At 42.3% G+C, this 20,687-nt stretch overlaps 1 protein-coding gene across 5 annotated transcripts in view; it reads right to left on the bottom strand.

Annotated features, from left to right (window-relative positions):
• Positions 1-16,352, bottom strand: part of SLC12A4 (solute carrier family 12 member 4) — a 51,530-nt gene extending 35,178 nt beyond the window's left edge. For 2 of the 5 annotated variants that reach the window (XR_006165730.1, XR_006165731.1), the window contains exon 1: positions 15,733-16,352. Coding sequence is in view for 3 of the 5 variants with exons in the window: in XM_042797477.1 (XP_042653411.1) it covers positions 15,733-16,006 (274 nt within the window). In the remaining 2 variants the exon portion in view is untranslated. Of the gene's footprint in view, positions 1-4,108; positions 4,451-15,732 lie in introns of those variants that run through there. The other 3 variants (XM_042797477.1, XM_042797478.1, XM_042797481.1) reach the window with 3 other exon arrangements.
• Between the last annotated feature and the right edge of the window lie 4,335 nt (positions 16,353-20,687).

Genomic DNA, 20,687 nt, shown 5'->3' with positions numbered 1-20,687 from the left:
TAGTGAATATAAATGAAAGTTGAACAACTAGGCACAGAGAGACTATCCTAAAGAAAGACCAGGAAGCTTCACAGCAATCAAGTCAGCTCAGTCGGACTACTAAAAGAATAACCATCCCTGCGAGCAGGTGGCAGGAGCAGTTGCATGACTCGACCTGTCCATGTTTTATTCTCCTCTACTGTCAGTTTCTGAACTCCCTTAAAGAAAACCACCACTCCCCTACTTCATCACATTCAGGTAAATAAGTAGAAATTAGTACATCTTAAAACAACTTCAGATCTTTCCATTTGCACATGACTAACTTGGAGAGATGCTCACCTAGTTCTTAAGGAGGCTCTATCTACCTGGCAAGTTACAGCATGCTGAAGGCACAGACGGACATAGTCTGACTAGCTTTAGCCTAGCCAACATAGATAACAGGAAAAGTGAAAAATATAACAATATTAATTAAGCTGCAGTAAGGCTTAAAGCATTAAACAAAAAAAAAAAAATCCCAAGAGGGCTGAACTTTGATAACAAGTGCCACTTTGCTTTTACAGGCATACATCTGAGCTAACTAAATGCAGGTTGGTAGAGGCCCACACACCATGCTCATCGTAACCCAAGAGGAATGCACAGCCTCTCAGACATGCTGTGCCAGGCAGGCAAGCTGGACAAAGCTCCAGATACGGCTACAACCAGTGATGATGGCATGCAGTGTTGCCACAACCCTCCCTGCTTGAAACATCAAGAGCTAAATCTTAACTGATGGCCTAAATTTCTTCAAATAATTTTAGTATGGATCAGAGTTAGAACTGAAATGCTAGACTTAAAGAAAGAAACCCATTGTTTTATTTACCTCTTTGTAACTGACAAACAGCAGATATTTACTAGAAAACTGGCTCAAAGGACAGCCCAGCACTCCTCCCCTCAATGTAATTTAATTTCTGGAGCAGCATGAGAGCTAGTATCTCACTTATAATTGTACTATGAGTGTACAGACTCTTTTGTGTGCACCACAGTTTAAAAAAAAAAAAAAAAAAAAAAAAAGAAATAGACTGCATAGTAGATAACACCCATTTTTTTCTGTCTTGCAGACACTACTTTACAAGCACCACTGTCCACAAAGCCTGTGACAGCTAGGGACACACTGAGCCATTTTCATGCACAGAGAACATTATTTAACCTTACCAATTATTTTTTTTTTATTAAAAAAAAATGTATTTTAAAAATTCCATCTACAAATAACACTATAATCTAAAATGAGAAATTAGAGTTGAAACCCAAGCAGTTGGTATGGGCTTCCTTTAACCTTATTTCACTCAACTAAAGAGCAGGCAGTTATATTCAACTAGTCATGTAGGCTCGCTTTTTACCCAGATGGCTCTATTAGCTGACCCCTGGAGTGCCTCTGCTCTACACACATCTTGGAACACTGCGAACTACCTTGAAAGAGAGCCTAACTTAAATAAAAGCCTCATTTATAGATACATTTCATATATGCAAAATTTATCCCACTTTGGAAAGCAAGTTAGTACTGTTCTGATTTATTTATGCTTTTCTAGATTTTCATGTGTCCACATCATCTGCAAATTTCTACATGATTGGTAATTAGGACAGAATTCAGTTTGATTTTTTGATGGCAAAACCAAAATAGGCTTGCTACACTTACTGTTCTCACAAGACCTAGAAGCAAATGAATACACGCAAGGTAAGTATTCTACAGGGAAAAAACTTAGAGGAACAACAGAACTGCTGCAAACAGAAATTATTTTCAGGCAGAATATTTCTTCCTTGCATAATCAGGTAATTTTATCCGTCATAACACTATTTTTGAAGAAATCTGTTCACAGCTTTGAGGATAAAGTTTTTATATGAAAAGCTATCCATGTCCATTTTTATTACTCTTCAGGGGTTTGGTTTGGTTTGTTTGTACTAAAGAAGCTGTTTTAACACAGTTCTTGAGAAAAGCACTTACCAGATGTTAACAATGATACTATTTTCCCAAGCACTTGTATTGTGAGATAAAACGTAGTTCCCTTGAAAAGGCTGTGCTGTGTTCAGATAGCCTTTTTCTCATCATCCATCAGCAGTAATGTTTTGTAGAAGTGAGTACTGCTGAAGAACAGAAAACCCTAAACAAGTTTCTTGGCCTCTGATAGTTCAAGAACCCCAAGATCTCAACATTTCAGCGGCAAAGCATTCAGGAGTATTGTTGGAGTATATCAAGGGACTGTCATATTAAAATAACCTAAGAAACACATAGAGGACAGTTTGGTTTCAAATACATTCTAAATCTGCTTATATACTTTATTTACATGGCTCCTCGCATGTGGCTGGGCTAAACAAAACTATTATTCACTCTCAGAACTGTTATGAAACTTCTTTCTCGGTTCATTTGAGAGACAATAACAAATTATTCAATTCACAATTATATTTTTGCACAGATCACTACCTATAAATTTCATAAATAGAAATCAGATAGCGCTTCTTTTCTTCAATTACTCACATTGAACTGTTTAGCAAAAATCCTAATCCAACATCAGTAAATGTCCAACATAGAGATCTTATTTTAAAATAATAACAATAATAATTTAAAAAAGACAGCCTATCTGACATGCTTGTTTCTCCATGGACAACACACAGATAACCAGAAACATGAAGCACTTCAAAAAATGAAAATTCTGATTACAAACCCATTTATGGCAGCAGAATGGACAGCTGGGCATCACAAATCTGATAATGAGGAATACTTATTTTCACTTTAGCTACTAAGTGCTCAGTATTATCCAAAACACTTTTTTCATGCAAAACCAGAAAAATCACGATTTAAGATTTAACTGTCTGGGTTTTCAAAGCTAAAAACAAGAATTTTGTTATTTTGCAGTCATAAAAGATTGATAGTGACATTTCAAGCTCAGAAAAAAGTTCTCAAACTATTTTTAGAACTTTACTAAGTTCTTGGTGTTGGGAGGGCAGGGGTGTTTTAGGTAGTTTTTTTATTAGGAGAATTATATTTACATCAGAAATGGGAGAAACAGGAAATAAATAGCACCTAGTTAGATAAAACTCATTCACACTACAAACTAGGCATTGATAATGAGGTAACTGACTGAAATCCGTTAATGCCAGTTCACACAAGTCCTTGGGCTACTGGGTCTTTTTCAGTGAAGGTGGCGGAAAGCATGAGCTGTAAATTCCAGGCTGACCCAGTATTTTATGAAAACAAAGGCCACAGTTGCACCAGACAGCAATCTGTGCAACGATAAAGCTGTACAAGAGGAAAGAATAGCAGAATGAAAGGACAGATCTTTACCTGGATAGTTTTTAGGCAACCAAGAGATCCTCTGTACTCTAAACACAGGCTCAAACTATCAGTTACACCAAAGACACTGAACACTCTCATGCCAGACCCAGACACATTCTTCCATCAGAAACTGCAGCTTAAAGGCTAAACTATTGACATTCATGGTATTTTAAGAATATAATGTGTTCATTCACCATTTTAAGACTAATACATAACACTTTAGTTCACTATTAAATTGTCACTGTCGTTCAAGTTTTGAGTTTACTGAATTTTTCCCAACAAGGTGTGCTTCTTAAAGTTCATTACACACTAAACTGCAGATACCATGTACATATTTATAATCAGCAACGGCTTTTGCATCTACAAAAGTAACACAAACAAAGCACAGTTTTACCAAAAAGTAAATTAAAAATCTGTATTGTTGATAATATACTAGTTCCTCTGAAACAGTTCGGAGTTCTAAAGACTACAATTGTTTGTGTTCTGCATGAAAGAAACAGCCAAAGACTCCCAGACAACAACCTGCGCAACAGTTAGGCTGCACCCGAGTACCGAATTAAGTGTACAGTTAAGCACAGATCTTTGATTTATCTCTAAACATGTGTGAAGTTACTATCAGACTTCTACTGTACTTTGCAAAACTACATTAGAGAGCAGCTTTACCAATCAAGTTGACTGATACTACACAACTCAAAGGATTTAGCGATTTAATAATCCTGCGTTTCAAAAAGTGCAATGATTTTATTCTTCAGTTAAGATACACTGATAGTTTCAAAACACTATAATCCTTTGTAGGTATTAATAACAACATGAAGTACTTACCCTTTAACAATAGCTCTTTGCTATTTTCAGTAATTTGGTTTACCATTATTCTTCTGTCTGCTCTTAGTACATGCTTTAGTAAATGAGTTCTCTGTGAAAGTCCTGAGAATTGATCAAGTTTAATATCATATTCCGAAAAGAACTTTTTTCTACCTCTTCTGACAAACTGACCACTGGCTGCAATGTTGAATGGGTCTGATCTCTTGAAGGCAGCAAAAGGGTTTCTTACACAAAGCTAAGCTGACATCGGTATAATCCTGGCATTCTAATCCCTTCAACACTATAAAAATATACAAATGTCAGGATCTTACTAAAAATGCTATTTGTAAAATCCAAACCCAGCCATATTTAGGAGGCACACGGCCAGCTTTTTGCACACTTACTCAGAAAAGTGTGTGCCACAAATCTGCTGCTTGCTGTGTGTGGAATCAAACAGCGTTTTAAACCTGCTAACGCCATGAAAAGTATAGCTCTGTGACGTTAGCCCTCCAGGCATTTCAGCTTCCAAGTGAAAACTGTGATGTGTTTCTTTCCATCTTCAATATTTTTTAATATGATTACCCATTAATGGACAAACCACATGCAAGATCACCAGAAAAAAAAGCATCAGCACAATGAAACGGAGGTTTATGTAAGATACAGAGGTAAATACTAACTCATTGACTCTAAGCAGCCCGTAATTACCAGAGCCTCCTCCATTCTGCTCATTCATAAGGAGGTCCTCTGGATACCAGCACACACCACACTGAGACTTATCTGCATTATACAGTAGGTGTAATCACCAAGAATGCCTATGTAATTAAAGATGCCGAGTCACTTCTGAGAAATTGGATTAGGAACTCACATCACTTAGGAGCTTTCATAATATAACTTGTCATTGCCAGCTGAAAAACACACTATAAAAACAACCTTTGTACTTCACTGTAATCCACTTCAGAGATTCTTTCATGTGGAACAACTCCAAATCATTTCTCATGGCTATCCTCCCTGAAACACAGTCCCTTCACATGCATGAAGGCACCTCAGATACAGCACACCCTGTACCAAAATATAGGGAGAAGCATTCTAGCATTTTCCCTGCCTCAGGAAAAGCCTCTTACCTTGCTGCAAAATGTTCTCACTTTCTCTGAGACAGAGCAACGTACATCTATCAGACCAGCATGCAGATTTCATGAGACAGTCAATTCACTTTTCTCTCCAATACCAAATACAAAAAAATTTTTTCAGCCCTATACCTATTCAGCTGACCACGACTGCACAGTAAGAAAGATGAGAGAACAACAAAAAAATCCAAACTCCAAAAACACCCCCACAACACACACCACGATTTCAGGCATATCTGCTCCCTTCTCCAGCTCAACATTTGTCAAAGAAACAATAGCACAGGCACAAACCATGGAGTGAGAACAAGCAGATGGGAACAGTGACCATTAAGGCAATACTGCCACTAGCTCAAAAAACTCCCTACAGGGGACAAGTGGAAATGAGGGAGAAATGAGCCAGGGTGCTAGGTATCTCCAGACACACAGAAAGCAGCAGAAAAGGGAGGTATAATTACATTGAAAATTTCAATGTATGCACATTCTATGCATTACATACTAGATAATGTACAATAACAGGCATCTACTATCCATTCCTGGAAGGCAGCAGAAATACATCTGCAAATGGTTACAGCTTACTGTGAAGCCCTAAATGTTTTATTAAGTTTTCAATTAACTCATCTATAAAGTGCTGAATATCAGATTTTTCTTACATTTGAGAAGTACTTTGTTCCACATGAAAACAAAGTGTGTGAGAGATTATTTTTTTTTTTAACTAAGGAAAAAATAAGACAGACAAAAAAGAGCTAAGCTCGTATATGTTCCAAGGATGAAGAGCTGACCTTTCAAGTACAAAGTGCTGCAAACAGCCAAAAGTCACTGTAACTCCAGTCATAATAACTGAAGAAAGTATAAGTTAGCATGAGACTTCTCCAAGCAAAGGAAGTCACTCCACCTCACTGAAGGGAGAGCACTCTGACATTGCACACAATAACTAACAAACCACAGTACTTATAAAATACATATATTGAAACACACGCTTATGAAGAGCTCACATGTTTTCCAAAATAGCACAAAATATTTCACACTGTGCAACACACAGCACAGATCAAGACAAAGTCAGATATCTGGAAAATCCCCAGTGGCTTTTATCACCACTTTACAACAAGTTCATCAGTTTGCAAGAGCATCAGAGCAAACTGAGTACAGCACATCAGCTTACAGAAACTCTTCAAGAAGCAGTGGGCAACATTAGATGACTTGTCTTCTGCTCCACCAGTCAGGAATTACATCAAGCACATGCAAGAGAACCTAAGTCAGAAGAAACTCAGGGACATGAAATGCTGAGATTACTACTGCTAAACATATCCTTCTATGACAAAGTCCAGGATGCAGTGCCTTCGAAGCTCCTTGCATGTACGCTAAAAAATGTCTTAACACAAGGCATATAATCATCCCACTATCTGGTTACATAGTATTGGGTTTTACCAAACATAGGCCAACTGTACCTCCCTTCACGTTTGTCTGCAATGTCCCTGAAATTAAACCGACATTGTCACTGCATTCTCTGGAACATACAGACACATCAAAAGTGAATAGTTTGTGTCTGTTTAGGGGAAGTAGCCAAGATATAAGTTATATCCATGTGGGAATTGAATTTGGATAAGGTTGGCCAGAGTTGGCTTGCGATGCTCTAGAAACAGCAGTGCCCTGGAGATCACACCCCAGTATAGGGTACAGAAAACAAATATGAATCAAGGGAAAAGAAGAGATACTGTTGTAGTGAGACAGACAAGTGATACTGCTGCTGAACACTTCACATTGTAAAAATCACAAACTGGACAGTGAAAAGCTTGAAAATATTTGGGACCAGTAGGTTCTTAAGTCAGACCTGCAAGACTATTAAAGAACTTCTACCTTCCTCCTTTATATCAACTCTGGATACAAATATATCCTGTACCAAGTATTAGTAAAAGTGATGTCAGTTATTTTAGCAGTGGATTAAGAAGGCAAAGCTCCTGAAAGCCCAGGTAGAAGACAGAGGAGAAGCAGTAATGCGCTGTCCTCTATCAAGACACAGCAGCATCTACAGCATTTTCTTGAATCTCTCAGAGACTCAGATCTGACCTCCTACATAGAAATCCAGAGGTGGACTTTGCACACAGTAACCAAGCTCTGGGCTGCTCAGCTTGCAAGCACAGACAGGGTCATAACATGAAGTAGCATTGCTACAGATAATTTTATTAAAAACAACTATACTCTAGGGCATAAAAATTGTGGTTTACTGCAGCAATCAGCAATTTAAAGTATGCAAGAGCAAGTCTCAACAAGCTGGCTCTCCTTAGGAGTTACCCTAGCTCAGCAAATGGGCAGCTTCTAATGGCACACCATAAAAATTCTTTTTTCCCCTTTGACATGGAAGTGAAAGGCGAAAGTTTCAATGGTCTAACCTGCTGCATGATAAGGAGGTATCTGTAATGACTGAATGATGTTCTACATCCCTCAGATAAACATAAGAAATTGCTGGGTATGGGTAAGAGATGAAAATGAAGGTTGGCAATTGGACTGCAGAAAAAAAAAAAAAAAAACACATGGTTTTGTTCTGTCATAATTAGCTTCAATGTATACATAGGACAGCATGCCTCTGCCCTAAACGCAGCTTTGTGCCATCTCTCCTCTCCCAGGATCCTGTTATACAATCTCTGCTACAGTTTCCTGCCAGCCAGCTTCCAACATCAGCTTGCAACTTTGATACCAATTTTCAAAGTAATCAATGGATTGCATCCTAATTATACTACAAACCACATGTCAATCAATGACAGTTATGCTTCTAGGACAACGCAGGTCACTTGGGTGGAGTGGGGAGAAGGGGGCAAATGAAGCATTCTCAATTCAAAGGGATGGACATGGACATGTGGGACAAATTTCCAGGGACCATTAGGCAAAGCCAGAATCTGAATACCTTTGGAAATGCTGCTAGAGTCATGTTCCAAGCAAATTAGATCCCCCTGTTTCCTGTCTGAGCACTGCGATTACCAATACAAAGGTGGGTGAAGATCATCCTCTTGCCAGTTACCAGCAATCTCTTCCCTCACTGCTTGCCCCAGCTGCCCAGCTCAGCCTGGCACTGGCCTCTTGTCTTCTGCTCAGCAAAATGCAATTTCATTTACATTTATAACAAGGCTGCCTCTAGTCAGCAAAGCACAGCGAACCTGGCAAGACTGCCGAGTTACCAACCTTCCCCATGTATCCAAAAGCTGAGTGAAAGCTCTTTTTGGGCAATTAGCGCTTTATTCTGCACGTTGAACTCCACGTCTGTCCTACAGAACAGAATGAGGATCAAAAGATGATTAAGAAAAAAATTCCACCAAGTACCTTTAATAGCAACAAAAATTTTGAAAAGTATGTATTCCCAAAACTGTTCTAACCTATAACTCTGTTGCTCAGACATGAATTAAGACTGCTGGAAAGCAAGCAGTCTTCTTTTCCAGGCCAAACCTAATACCTACCACAAAATCCAAAGCTCTATTACATGACCTATTAGGAAAAAAAATGCTATTCCTTTAACTCCAGTAACTTATTTTTATGGTTCAGAAATGACAGTCTGAGACTTGGGAAACAATGTTTGAAATAAGAGTCACTGAGGACAAACAGGTGGCAGACAGCCTACAAAATAACCTCCAGATAGGTGTGCAGAGGATGGCAGAAGAAGGGGACCTCTAACACACAACATTACACAAAACGTTATCCTATCCAAAACACGGAGAAGTTTACCCTACACTCATTGCAAGAGCAGTACTTTTCCTGGTCATGTAGACTGTTTATATTTAAAGACAGAGCAGATTAAACATATGTCAAGTATTTGATTTTGATAAAAGTCTAATATTTTTGCGTATGGTATTTTGTTATTTTGCTTGCTTAAAAAGAAGATACGGTTTGCTTAGCATTCACTACAGCAGTCACTGTGAAGGATCCACAGTTCTCCATGCATGACAAAATCCAAGTTTACTGAAAGAAATCATCCAAGGCAGCTCAACTGAAAGAACAAGAACAGTACTACTCATTGCTAGGGGATCACTTGGCATCCTTTACACAGATGCCTACTGAAAACTAGTAATTAAAAAAGAGGTTTTAACTAAATCAAAAAAAAAAAAAAACCAAACACACACAAAACTGGAAACTTTCTTATTTATCAGAATAAAAATCAGCCTAGTATAATTAAAAGATTCAAAATTTCTGATTCAAAGGTTACTGAAGACAACGGAAACATCCCTAAAATCTAATTCCAGTAGGCTTTAGACCACATCTTAAAACGGTTCATTTTGTTCCTCCATAGTTCAGGTCACAGATCAATGTATTTAAAGAAAAATCTTGAACCAACACGTTGAAGACAAAACGATCAAATAAATCTTGCTCCCACATATTGGTGAAAACAGCAATTTTTCTGTAATATAAATCAGTTTGCAAATTAAATTGCTTGTTATATCATAGTCAAGAACAGGTGTAAATCTTTAACTTGGTCTTGGAAGGGGAAGGTCACCAAATGCAGCTTTTCACTCCCTGTGGTGCTGGGTATCCCCCATTCTGTTACATGCACTTAAAAAGAATGCACTGATCACTAAGTTTGGTCTTCCTCAAGGTGGCCGTTGCTCTTTAACTCCAGGAAATGGCATTTATCGTGCTTGGCTACATTTCCTAGTCAACATGGCTGCAAGGTACCATAATCTCCATTCTACGTAGAACTCTAGAGCAAAAGCCAAATTTAAACTTTACATTGAAGAGCATAAAAAAAAGTTATTCTTTACTGTTGTTGCAGTGGGGAAAAGAAAGGAAGTGTCACTATTTTCTTTAAGGAAGTGAAACACTGCAGAAATCTGCAAGGGCAAATTGAATCACACACACAGAGGTCAATTTTATGCACTAGAGAGATATGTAGTACAAACACAATATAAGAAATCCAAAAATGTATTTGAATTTCTTTAGGAAAGTGCAGATATTAAATAAAAGATATAGCTTCAGAAAGTAAAAAAAATTCCCAAACTTAGTCTCAACTCAAGTTTGAAATGAGCACTTAGCAAGTCAAAATGAGCAAGCATTTGAAGGTAGAATTAGACGGAAAACCCATGTCTTTTCACATGCAATTGCTTAGCCTTCTAAAACAGGTGTTCTCTGGAAAAAGAAAAAAATCAGCAGCTACAAAAGAGCAGCAGATGGTTGTTCGGGTTTTGGTTTTTTATCTTCTCTTAGTTTTTTTAAAAAAACATGCAGACCCACACATACACAGCTACAGGAGTTACTTTCAAATCACTTAGTCGTATCACAAAGATCCTTCCCAGAGCTTTTCCAAATAACTCAAATACCAGAGAACCCACAAAAAGGCCCGTGTTTTTCTATATTTAGCTAAGTCTCCTGGCTGCCAGCAGTTGGCACCAAGATCCCCTTGGTACTGGACAGCTGCAGCCTCTCCAGTTCTGTCTTAATCACTGCACAAATTAGAAGAGGTATGAAAGACATGCTTAGCGAAAGTAACAGTTTATGCAGTAACATGAACTGTTTTCCTAGAGAAGCATTTTAACAGGTGAATGAAACCTTACAACACTGCATGCCGCTAAAAGAAACTTGAGATATTCACCCACCAGGGACTCCACTAAAATGAACTTCTCAGCGAAATTCCTTTGCTTACAGGCTACAAAGTATATGCCGTCTCCTTCATCCAAGGAAGCGTTACAAACAGCTGATTATGTCACAAAGCACTTCTCCACTCTCATTTTTCACATATCACACTCTTATCTTTCCTTATCTGAAGCAAGAGTTCACTTATCTATGCACCTGTATTGTTGTTCAGTGCTGTGCTAATTGACAATTGCACAAACAGAAAAAAAATGATACAGGACTTCACAAGGATGGCCCTGCTGCTAAGACCCCTTTCAGGATCTGTATTTCAAATTATAACCATTGCTGTGTAACCTACAAGTATCTCACAAGCATCCCTCATGAAACAAGAACAAATGCTGATGCATTTAGCAGTGACAGGACACCTTTAATATCTCCAAATTTACACATCAAACTTCATAGAGGGAAAATGGATGTCACACTTAGCAGTACTGAAAAAAAAAAAAAAAACCAAAAGAAACCCTTCCTCATCCAAATGCAACCAAATTGAAGACAACGCAGTCCCCATACCATTTTCAGCAAGTCAACTGTAAACAAATCACCAAAAGAGACAGTTCACTGACATCAGTCTATTTCTATTCTCAGGTTACTTCCTTTCCTCCCAAACAATTCAGAGCTTCTGCCACAACTCCTCCATGATTCCTCTCTGCAGTTTTTGAGGCAACATGAAAAATGTTGCAGATGCATGTGCTACAGAGGTCATGCAAAAATACCCTGCTATGACCACTGCAACAGCACCATTTACCCACATGGCTGCTTGCAGAAGTTCTTGAATTTAAGATAACCTAAAATATTAGGACACATGTTTCTGTCACTTCTATACAGCTGTAGTATCCAATTCATTACATGACTAATTTTATCTTATCTCTGGACTTTGACAAAACACCTACATATAAAAATTAAGCGCTTTGAATAGGAATTTGTGAATGATTTATGTATCCCCGTTGAAAGTATCTTCAGACGTATTTTATATGAGCTTTATTTCAAGTCTTACAAAAGACTTAAAACCTTTACTAGTAAGTTACCACATATTAAAAAGCAGTGAAGCAGGAAGAAGCTTAAAGTAAAAGCACACTGCTATCACACCAGAACTTTCTTTATCCATCTTCTCAAAAACAGATTATTGCAAATGACCAGCATCATCCGTTGCTGCACAAGGGCATTGTACATACTGGTGCAGACTGTAAGCATGAGGAAAAGGTCTCAAGTCTAGTTAGAAAACTTTGGCCTGAAAAGAAGCCATGTGATAACTGAAACATAAGCAAAGCAATTCATTGGCAAAAACCAAGGGTGGCAGCTGACCAAAGCTGGTTAGTGACACCAAGCTGATTAGTGTCTCATTTCCACAAACAAAAGTCACAGGAAGATAAATAACTTCCCACAGGACACGTGACATTGCCACACTTTGGTTAACAGGGTGCACAATCACTGTGGAGCTGAGATTCCTATTAAAGCAAAGCTTATTTGGTTTTTCTAAACACCATTCAGACCCCGATGTTCCTCCTCTTACCCTGTGTACCCAATCTAACATTCTGGCATTATTTCAAAGACTGAAGGGATGCCAAATTCACATTTCTCATCCCTGCCGATCCATAAAGCAGGGCTCACAAGCTTATCACCGGATAATTCTTTGTACTTCTTTTTCTAAATGGAAGATGTCAAAATCTATTACAAGCAGTGGCAGTCGGTGGAACCTGCTTAGAAAACAAAAAAAAAAAAAAAAAAAAAAAAAGGCTGATTTTATTCACAAGCAAGTACTAGAGCTATCTGGGAAGGCTAAATTATTGCACACTGACTAATTTCTTCTTATGGAAATGGCTAACAAGAAATTCTATTGCAGAATGACTTCACATCTGTAGTGCTTAGATGACACCATACCACTTGATGTCCCACATAAAGCAAAATTCAGAAAAAACGTTTAAAAACAAGGCTATGACAAATAACAGTTGGAGTGAAAAGGTCAGAGAGAAATAAGAATTTGTCAGAATCATAAGCAGCAGCCTAGAAGACTGCAAAAAGTATTGGACAACAACAACACTGCTTGTCACACTGTCACAGACTGGCTATAAACAGGTACATTACCATGACAGACCATATGCTTGAAGGGCCATATCATCACTGAGTCACTTTAACCCATGTGCCATCAAACCAAGCAATCCAAAAAAGTCTTTCAGTAAGGTTCTGAATAGCAAGCTGATAAAATAAAATCTTCCCTGAAGAAGATTCACCAGAACAACTGCAACCAATTCTTCATATTGACTGCAGTGGTTCTACTTGATCACACAAAAAGACCGGACAACTGGCATTGCTCAGGCAGCTCCGCGCGCATTCATGCAGTGCCAGTATGAATCGTAAGCACTTTGATAGGGCCACAACCTAAAACTCTGAAACCGTGCACTCCAGTCAAACAAAGTTTGCCTTATCTGGAATCAGGGGCATCACCAACACCAAAAAATCCTTCTAGGTGCGCTGTAATCAGCTGCCACAGAAGGCTCTGGGGGGAAGGTCACTCCCTTCCTGTCTGCAGGATCCAGCCGGGGCTAAACAGCTGTGACATGCTCTGTCTTCAAGAAGACCTTCCCATCTCCACCATGTCATATTACCAACGCTCCCCCAGTATGAGAGGCTACTGAGCTCTGCACAGGATGTAGAAATCAGCACCCAGAACCAAAGAAGTAACACAAAGGAATTCAGATTCCCCTCTACAGAGCCCAAGAAACCTAGGTAAAGACAGAAAAGGCTAGTGGGGAAGAGCAAGCTTGTCAGTACAGGCAGGCAAGACAGCATATCTTTATACGTACGCCCTGAAGATATGAAACAACATTTAATTACTGTGAAAGTAAATTAAAAAATAGAAGGCAGTTACAGTTCAAACAGAAACAGAACTAACTACCATATATTAATAGAGATGTTACTAGATATTTATCGGTTTTAAAACAGAGATCCAGCTAACTTCCAGCAACATGGTTCTGTACTGCAGTCAGAACAGCAGTACTTCAAAGATCACAGCTTTCCAGCTACTGATAGACTGTGACAGGGAGCTGAGTATCTTGAAGTGTGTTGTTTGCACACATCCTACAGGCAGTCTCATACCCAAATGACAGGCACTTTGAGTTGACCTTCCTTTATCCACCATGGCAGCAGCTTCCCCAAGTCACACTTACCAACCCACGGCCAAAGCTAGCTAGTGGAAAAAGTACTCCATGAGGTCTCCACCTCGACCTACTGAGATGGGCAAAAACACCTGTTACTTTCATACACATGAACGTTACGTTAAATAACCCAGGAGTAAAATAGACCTTTTTTACAAAATGAAGTCAAGGCCCTGCATAGCCTTTAGGGCTAAAGCCTCAAGTTGTCTGTGATAACAGCAAGCTGCAAAAAGCACCTACTTTCCATCATTCCAAAATTAGAACTAGAACTGGAAAGAACAGACATAATGGACATGAGGCCTATGTAAGCTACTTGGTATATGAAATCTAAAGTTCTTTCACAAACTATACAAAAAAAGAAAAAAAAAAAAAAAAAAAGAATGGTACGTATTGGAGATTGAAGCACAGATTTACAGGGAACTGAGCAAGGTGCCAAGGCAGGAACTGGACCTTGATCTCATGACAGTTGAGTATCACTCAGCAAAATAACCCTTTTCCCTTCCTCAAGCACAGGCCTGAGCAGTGCTGGCTCCCTTCAGGGGTTACTGTGCATCCAGTAACATTTACATTCTGAAAAGTTTGACTGCACGGGCAAGGAAGAACAGGTCAGGTGTTTACTAATTTTTCTTGTGTTGCCTAGAGTCATGCATGATTCACAGAGGGCAAGTCAGATTCACCAGCTGAGCCCATGGGAAGATCCTCTTCCTAAAGGTTACAGAACTAAACATAACCAAGGCAGAAAACAAAAACAGGTCCCACAGTGAGCTGAAAAAACCTTTTACCAGAACTACTCTACTCTCCAAATCTGAGTGTCCTTCATTTTCTCACTAGAAATGCACACTGTATTTAAACTGATTTATCCCTAAAAGTCACAGCAAAACACCAAGGCAGGCTGAGCACTGATATTAGCTGCCTAATTAAAGAATGTACTTCTCACCACCCAAAATCCCCTCCTACTTACGTGATCCTTTTCTGTAATTGGAATAAATTAACCACTAACAAAAAGCAGCTCTGCCTAGCAGGAGCGGTTGTGAAAGCCACACAGACACAATACACACGCTGTAGTATTCAAGGGCCCGGTTTGAGGGAGAGAAACCTGGCTGGGCAGGCGCATTTTTTAAGATGACATAAGCAAGAAAAGCAGTCACCTGAGATTCGGCTAATTTAACTGAATTCTGTATCACCCGTTCATTTTGGCAGTGGAGCACTGAAAATATCTGAGCCTATCTCCACGGAGTCTTATCACCTCTGGAGGCTGCAGTCTGTGGGAGCAACGATAACAACCCTCCCCGTGCGCCGGCTCCGCTCCCCGCTGCACCCCGGGTTGCTAGCAAGGGGCGGTGGGAGTGCCGGGGGGGGATCCCCGGGCGCGCCCGGCTCGGCTCCCCGGCGGGACGCCCCGGCCACCCGCATCCCCCGGGGCGCCCGCCGCAGCGGCCGGCCCCGCCCGGCCCGGGCTGACAGCCCGTTCATCCGCCGGGCCGGGCTCCCTGCAGGCCTCTGCCACGGCGGCGCGTCCCGGCGCCGGTAACGGCGGCCCCGGCGGGGGCTCCTCCTCCGGGCGCGGGGCCCCTCGCCGCCCCCGAGAGCCGCTACCGGCGCCCCCGCCTTTGTCTGCCGCGAACGGCGGCAGCGAAGCGGAATCTGTGTGTGTGCTTGGGGGGGGTGGGGGCAGGCAGGCTCGCCCCGGCCCCCCTCCGGGAGCGGTCGGCACCGCCGCCCCACCACCACCACCACCACCCCGGCCGTGCCCGCTCACCGTCGGAGCTGACGGTGTCGTAGGAGTCACCAGCGGCGGGCGCCGCGGTCGGCTCCCGGTAGTCCACCCAGCTGAGCCCTTCTACGCTGTCGTACTCGGCGCGGTGCTTGTCTTCCACCGGCACCACGGTGAAGTGCGGCATGGCTGGCGGGGCGGCGAGGGCTCCCCGCGGCACCGCGGCGAGGCAGGCGGGACGCGGCGCGGAGCCGGCGGCGCATTCCTGCCCCGTGCGGTCACTTCCTCTCAGGAAACCGCGCTCCTCAACTCCACCCATTCCCCTCCGAGCGCCGGGGCGGCGAGGCGGCCGCCCCCCCCCCGGGGCCGGCGGGCAGGCCGGGGCCGCCCCACAGCGAGGACCGGGGCGCGGGGGAGTGGGACGGGACGGGACGGGGGGGGGGGGGGGGGGGGGGTCGCTCCGCCGGGAGGTTGCGCTCAGCAGCGGGGGCGCGGAGGAGGGGCCGGAGGCGGCGAGGCGGCGCGGGGAAGGGGGAGCCTTCCTCCCGCAGTCATCGTGACAGGAGCCGGGCCCGGGGGCGGCGGGAGCCGCGGCGCGCTGGGAGCCGAGCGGGGCGGGGAGGGGCGGGCCCCCTCCGCCCGTAGCCCTCCCTTGCCGGCGCTGCTGGGCTGCCCCCGGGGGGGGGCGGCGGGGGGGGGGGGGAATTTCCCTCCGCCGTGCCTCGGGCCGCCTCCGGCCTCCTCCCCCCCCCCCCCCCCCCCGCCGCCGTTTGCTGGGCGGGAGCGATGCGGGGAGGGCGGCGCCGCGCCCAGGCCCGGGGGGTGGTTGCGGGGCTGGGGAAGGGGGGCGACCCCGGGGCGGGGGCCGGGCGACCGCGAAGACGCTTCCAGGGGCAGCTGCCGGCGTTGGGGCGGGGGCGGGGGGGGGGGGGGTTGTCCGGTGGGCTTCCTGGCAGGGGCCGGATGGCCTCAAACCCCTGGAGGGGTGGGGGAAACGCGGGCGAGGGAGACGGCGGCAGATAAAGCGGGAGCCCCGCTGGGCTCCGAAGGAGCAGAGCGCGGCAGTTACACGTTCTCAGGGCTCCCAGCAGGGTTTAAACACCGGTCTTGGGCTGATCAACAACTAACTAATTAAAGGCGTGCTGTCACCCCCAGAACGGGTTTACTTCTCTCCGAGTTATCGTTAAGAGGCGGCAGCTGTCCCCGCTTCCTGCGTTTGTGGTGGCAGCAGGGTGGTTTCGCTCCTCCGGCTGCACAAAACCCGCGGAAATAACGCGGCAAACGGAGCGAGCCCCGGGGAACCAGGAAACATGGCCGCACAAAAGGCGGGGAAAAACACTACGCTGGGGAAATTTGAATGCTGGCTGGAGCCGAGGGTATTTCTAGCTCTATGCAAAGGAAGCGGTTGCTAAGGCAGCAGACTGCCCGGGCAGATGAACTGTGGCCCTGCAGCTCGGGCAGGGGCCTGGGAGCCGGCCCCGCACCATTGTCCTGTCCCGCTAATAGCGGCGGGGGGGCCCGGGGCGCGCCGGCCTCTTGTGCCCCCGGGAGCAAAATTCAATTTTGCCTTCGCGTTTGGAAAAGCTGGCGCCAGCGATGGGGATCTTGGCCTTCATTTCGTATGTGGTAACCTTCACAGGGAGTTTAAGCATGAATTGATAGTGGATAATGCTATTTAATGTCTGTGTTTGAAAGCTAGCATTGAAAGTAAAAGGAGCCCTTTCTAATGCATTACGTAATTATCACAAAAAAGCTCTAGAGAACAGTTTCTGTGCTTTGCTATGGAATATCAACTCGAACTAGTTCTGTAGATTTTTGACTAAAATACTCCTTAATCAAATCTGTGTACAGTGACAAATCAAGCCAGTGCTGATGCAAGTTCTGTCTTTTGACTGCATAAGAGTCTATGGGAGGATATAAAGTTTAGAGCAGAGGAAGAGGGTAAGACTAGATATTTCCTGTGCTCAGAAGAACCTTATCCCTAGTTCTCTGAATTTGTCCTGCCTTTTTGACAAAGCAACCCCCAGGTCACTGGGAGAAAGAAAAATGTGTAATGAGCAGAAGAGAGACAAACAGGAGGGAGAATGCTTTGTTCACAAGAACTGAGTAAAAAGTCTACTTTTAATTAGTTGGGTTTTGAAATAAACAAGAAGGATCCATGCTGTGGAGTGGCTGCTGCCAAGGGGCTATAGGTCTCTCAGTTCACTTCACACAAACTTGCTGGTAGACCACCTCTGGGGAAAGCCAGAGCAATTACACCTCTCAGTATTGATCAGGCAGGTGGAAAGACTTCTAAGACTCCTGTGCTTTCATATAACCTACATTTTAGTCTCTTTGTTCTGTTAAGGAAAACAACAATGACCTTCATGTGGCCATGTGTATCTCAGTAACAGCCTCATCAGTTTTGGAGGACATTAAACCCCCCAGATATTCCTGTATTCAAAACTCATGGTATCTTGAAGACCTAGGATGACATACTTCTTTTTACAGTAACCTTAAAATTAGTACTTTTGTAAATATGATCCCAATGAGGTCTGTAAAGTTTTACCTGCAATTTATGTGGGCAAGTTGGACTAATGTTTATAATCTAGAAATTATTTTTGGCAGACTGGAAAGATCCTGGTGCACCACTGAGTCCACTATCTTATCTCCAGCAATATTCCACACCCCCTTACCCCCCTCCTGCCGCCTGCCCCCCCTCCCCAGAGGGAAGTGTAATGCTTGGCCACAAAGTAGCATTTTCTGTCTAACCCACTTTGGCTGAATTATGTTTCCTGAGTGTTCATAATAAGCATGACCTAATAAACTTGAGTCCACCAAGAAAACCAGAAAATTAAGAATTAATTGATAGGGTGCAAAGAATTTTATACTGAAAAAAGGCAAGACGATAAGTAATCATTGAACAAAGTTAATTCATGCTTAGTCTTCTGTTTTCTTTGCTGTTTTCTAGTTTATAAAGCGTTTGAGTGAAAGTGTCTGATCTAAGTAAGCTGTCCTAGAAAAAGGAGACAGGGATTGTAAGAGAGAAGTCTGAAGAGTTAAAGTTTTTGGAGTCATGCTTATTCAGAAAGTATTAAACTGGGCACTTCCTTCTTATCTTGCATTTGAAAGCAAGTCTGACAAGGAGTTCTCTTTAGTCATCAAAAAATGCATCTATGCCACCACAAAATGTTTTAGTATCATGAAATAAATGGCACTGAAATTGTACCCCATGAAGGGAAAAAAATAAATAAGATCAAGCTCATGCACATATACGAGCAACTTCCCTCTCTCAAATGGAAACTATACACAAATGGCTCAGGAGAGAATTTAGCCCTAGGAAACTATTCAGGTTTATTGAAGCAAAAATATTTCTTTTGTCTAAAGACAGTGGTTCTTTACTGACTTGTAAAAAGTCCGTATTTAAAGATAAGAAGTTATCTACCCATACTAACTTTGTTGTTTAGTGTCTGGTTTGTAAGAGAAGTGAAATTTCAACCTGGGTGACTGACTTCTTGTGTTTTTTTTTTTTTTCCCTCTGAGTACGAATACTGATTGTTAGTTCAGAATGGTACGAGTGGCCATCACAAACTTCAGAGTTGTCCGATACGAATACCGGGCGGGAATTAAACTAGATGATCTACAATGCTACAGCATTTACCTGAGACAACATTGCTATCTCTCATTAAATAATGGGGATGAAAATTACCTGTTCTCTACAAAGCTAAATGGAATTTGAGATTATGGTTTCATATGGGTACAGACTAGTCAGTGAAAACGAAAGAGCAGAGAGAATAACATTAATTTCCTTCTTGTTTTTCCCTCTACGCACCCCACCTCCAACAGACAAAAACTGCGCTGCTAAGAAAGTCTTGTGGTTTCAGTGCAAAAAAACATTGAGACCAGTTTAGCAGAATCAAGGCTTATTAGATGAGAAAACACCTGAATTTTCAGTACTCTAGTGTACATTAACAGCAACAGTGAACTCAGCAGCCTAAAGATCAGCAAATCTCCTCTCTGATACACAATCAGGAATTGCTTTTTAACTTGTTTATTACCTACAAATCATATAAGCAAAGCCACAGTTCAGTGCTTTATTACTAAGCCACTGGGTATTTGTCAACTACCTTAAGTAGGTATAAGCTTCCAGCTGAAAGGTCAGTGCACTGCCACAGTAAACAACTATGCCATTCAACTCAAAGAAAAAGATTGTATGGGAAACTCGTGCAATCTTCTAGGAAGATTGTCTGGTAAACTGCTGAAGAGCCTGATACAAATCCTCAGGGCAGGCAAGCAAGGTCAAGTTTGTCCTGAACACTTCTTATCACAGGTGACACCACTGAAGCATTAAAAAAAGCAGCTTGGCTTTTACAGCCCAGCATCAGATAGTGACTGGGCACGGCATCGGCTGTTACAGAAACAGGCTTGACTTACGCATGCAAGGTGTTTCAGCCCTTCCCTCACAGACAGCAATTCACAGGTTCTGTGGTGCTCATAGAGTCATCCTAGGAGAAAGTGAACATAGAATTAATATCAACATTCATGATGGCTTTTAAGGATACAGTAGAGGGAACAGCTTGCCTCAGCCTTCACAAAGGGGTGTAAATACATGGGAAGGCCCTTGTAAATGAGCTCTGGAGTATTGTCAGCTTGTGGACTGGCAATATATGACGTTAACCTCAATCAAACAACAAAAAGTAACATCATTTCAACTCCTCCTCAATTAAAGTGTTTTGCCACTTGTTTAAGGAGAGGAAGACACAGCATCTGAAACAGTGTTTGAGAATAGCTTTTCTTATCTTCTCTTCTTCCCAAATTTCATGGGGAGATGCTTAGATTTAAATAAACTAGTTTATTTTTTCTAACTAGGAAAATCAAGTCCAAGCAAAAAGTATCATCTTTAGGAATAAATATCTCATAAAATTACAATTTGGATTATTTATTTTTTTTAAATAATCTCTAAAACTGTGTTTCCCCTAACATTGTTTGGAGTGCTGTATAATAACACATTACGTCAAAAA

The sequence above is a fragment of the Tyto alba genome, unplaced genomic scaffold, assembly GCF_018691265.1.
Source record: "Tyto alba isolate M040663 unplaced genomic scaffold, T.alba_DEE_v4.0 Super-Scaffold_26, whole genome shotgun sequence".
Taxonomy (NCBI): domain Eukaryota; kingdom Metazoa; phylum Chordata; class Aves; order Strigiformes; family Tytonidae; genus Tyto; species Tyto alba.
The sequence above is the reverse complement of the archived record's forward strand: the minus strand, read 5'-3'. Positions and strand labels throughout refer to the sequence as shown.